General features: G+C 34.7%; 1 protein-coding gene across 1 annotated transcript in view; it reads left to right on the forward strand.

The window, feature by feature from the left end:
* Window positions 1-2,330, forward strand: part of pax1a (paired box 1a) — a 4,032-nt gene extending 1,702 nt beyond the window's left edge. The window contains exons 3-5 of the mRNA XM_032546686.1: window positions 593-726; window positions 1,123-1,336; window positions 1,716-2,330. Of these exons, the coding sequence (XP_032402577.1) occupies window positions 593-726; window positions 1,123-1,336; window positions 1,716-1,810 (443 nt within the window). The 3' untranslated portion in view covers window positions 1,811-2,330. The remainder of the gene's footprint in view (window positions 1-592; window positions 727-1,122; window positions 1,337-1,715) is intronic.
* Window positions 2,331-2,682: the final 352 nt, after the last annotated feature.

Raw genomic sequence — 2,682 nt, forward strand, 5'->3', positions numbered from 1 at the left:
CTTTTCCTGGCTTTTAGCACCGTGTTTTCACTGTCACGTTGCTTTGTATATTTTTAACGTGCCTTGAAAAATTAATTTTAATAAATATACCATCATAGATTATAGTAGCAGATTTTATTTAAAAATCATCCGTATTTTTTTTACTTCTTAGGAATATTTAGGATTCGAATAACATATCAGAAAAAAATAAAATCTTTTTTTTGATCAAAGAAAATATTTATTGTAATCTCTAATTTTTTTCTGGAACTTTAATTCAGTTTTCACAATTTCAGGTTAAAATAACATTTTGTGTGTACCTTATTTGTTTATTAATAGTTAATAAAACAAATCTTCACTAAATACAGGGGGGAAAAAGTTAAGTATTTTTATAATCTATTGTTTTATCTGCTTTATTTTATTTTGCCTTATACAATTTACTGTTTTCTCTGATGTTTTAAAAATACTTCTTTGAAATAAGGCTGTGGCTGCAAAATAAATTAACATTAATATAGATTTAATAATATATTTGCAAAATTAATTTGGAATGCCCTTCGATCAACTAAAACTACAGTTTTTATACCATTTTGACATAAGTTGACTGTTTTCAATTTAGCAATTGCTGGAACAGAGGGATATCCGACAAAAATGGAGGACTGGAGCAGCGTGAACAGAGCAGCTTTTCCTGCTGCGCACACGGTCAACGGGATCGACAAGCCAGCCATCGACGCAGACATAAAATACGCTCAGGTAAAACAAAAAGCGGCCTGACATAAAAAAATAAAAATAAAAAATACATATATTTACACTCAAATTAGACGTTTGTTCAACACTGTTGTGTTTATGTTATTTGTAAAGAAAGAAGTACGGAAATATTTAGATATTAAAGACAATATTATTGATCATAAACCTCAAAGTGATATTAGAAAAGGCATTGTTTTGCTAGTTTTTCCGATGAGAATTTTAACCATTAAATATACATCATGTGTTTTGAAAGCGACAAAAAGGAGACACTTCTAGGCTTATTCAAAATAAAAGCAGAAAGACAAACATGTTAGAGACCAAATGTCAGAGTTGCTCGCAATAATAATCACTTATTACCCTCCCTATCTCCCCCACCCCCAACATCTTATCTTTCCGCCTCAGCCTTCCTCCACTCTGTCCAGTTATGTCTCGGCGTGCGCCTACTCTCCAAGCAACCAGTACGGGGTTTATAGTGGCCCAGCAGGAGGCTACGTGGCCCCGGGCCACCACCACTGGCAGCCACAGAGCCCGGCCCTTTCCCACCCAGGCAGCGGGATGGCCATGCACGCGGGGGAGATCCACTCGCCCATGGCTTTCAAACATCAAGTCCGAGAAGGTTATTATTATTATTATTATTATTATTATTATTATTATTATTATTATTATTACACGTATCTCATTAGCGTATTTATGTATCATAAATGTAAAATCAACTAAGTGTCGTTAGAGTTCAAATTTTAAATTTAGAACTCGACAGTTCAAACTTTTACGCACCTAAATTAAAAAATTCTGCGTGGTAAATAGAGAAACCTGAACAAGAAATCTTAGCAGTGCTCAATAAATTACTATATATATATATATATATATATATATATATATATATATATATATATAATGAGTTGATCAAATAATGATCAACTCATTATTTGAGTTGATCAAAATAATCATCTGATCATGGTTTTATATTTCCTCCTCTTCTTTTTTGTGCCTTTCAGGAGACAGAAAGCCCCCCAGTCCTCTGAGCAAACAGCACCAGCATGAAGACTTGAACAGTGTGCATGGACTCTCTCTCGCTACCTCATCCTCCTAACCGGGACTCAAACACACCTTAATTACCAGACACATTTAATTGAACTCATTTCAACAGCTCCAACAGTAAGTGAGATCACTACAACGGCTTGACTGACAGTCAAAAACAAAAACGCAGGCGCCGTCAACATGCGTAACGAGTGCGCGCAGCAGCTCTGTCGGCCTTCATGGCTACTTGAATGTAAGCTTGCATGGATGTATCGGTGTTTTCCCCTCCCTGGTGGATAGTTTATTTCCCTTTTTTTATGTTGTTGAAATATTTCATGTCGCTATAGGCTGTATCTAATTGAGGCTACAGGATAAAATAAAAACTACATGTAAATCCGCTCAATGTTTATTATAAGACGAGGTCTATCCAGTGATTCGCCATTATTGTCCTAAATTGTGACCATGAGTGACTTGACGATGCGAACAAAGGTTATAAATTGTCTAAATGTAAAATATATACTAAAGCTTTAATTATATATTTTTATAATTTCATTGTGAATATATCTAAAAAATAAAGGCCGTCTTCAATGCCATCTGTTGTTCTAGCATACATTATTGTTTGTTTGGTCCGTGAAGTGGCACCAAATTGAAGAAGGGGCGCTAACTGGCTAATGTAGAGTTAAGATATCAGTAATCACATTTTGTAAAGTTTTTGTACAAATTTTGTTTGCTCTTAACTTCCCCCTTAAGGTCAGTGTTTTAATATTATTTATTTTTTCTTGAAATTGAAAGCCTGCAATTGTGAAAATAATGAAATCATTCGTCTTACACTTACCGAGCTGAAATTTGGGAAAATAAGTTATTGTCAGTGAACAGAGGATTCCGCTTAGAGAGTGGCGTTTTGCTTGTCCTGACATCTTTATATATGCGGGGCACAAACCGAGA

The sequence above is a fragment of the Xiphophorus hellerii genome, chromosome 19 (genome assembly GCF_003331165.1).
Source record: "Xiphophorus hellerii strain 12219 chromosome 19, Xiphophorus_hellerii-4.1, whole genome shotgun sequence".
Lineage (NCBI taxonomy): Eukaryota > Metazoa > Chordata > Actinopteri > Cyprinodontiformes > Poeciliidae > Xiphophorus > Xiphophorus hellerii.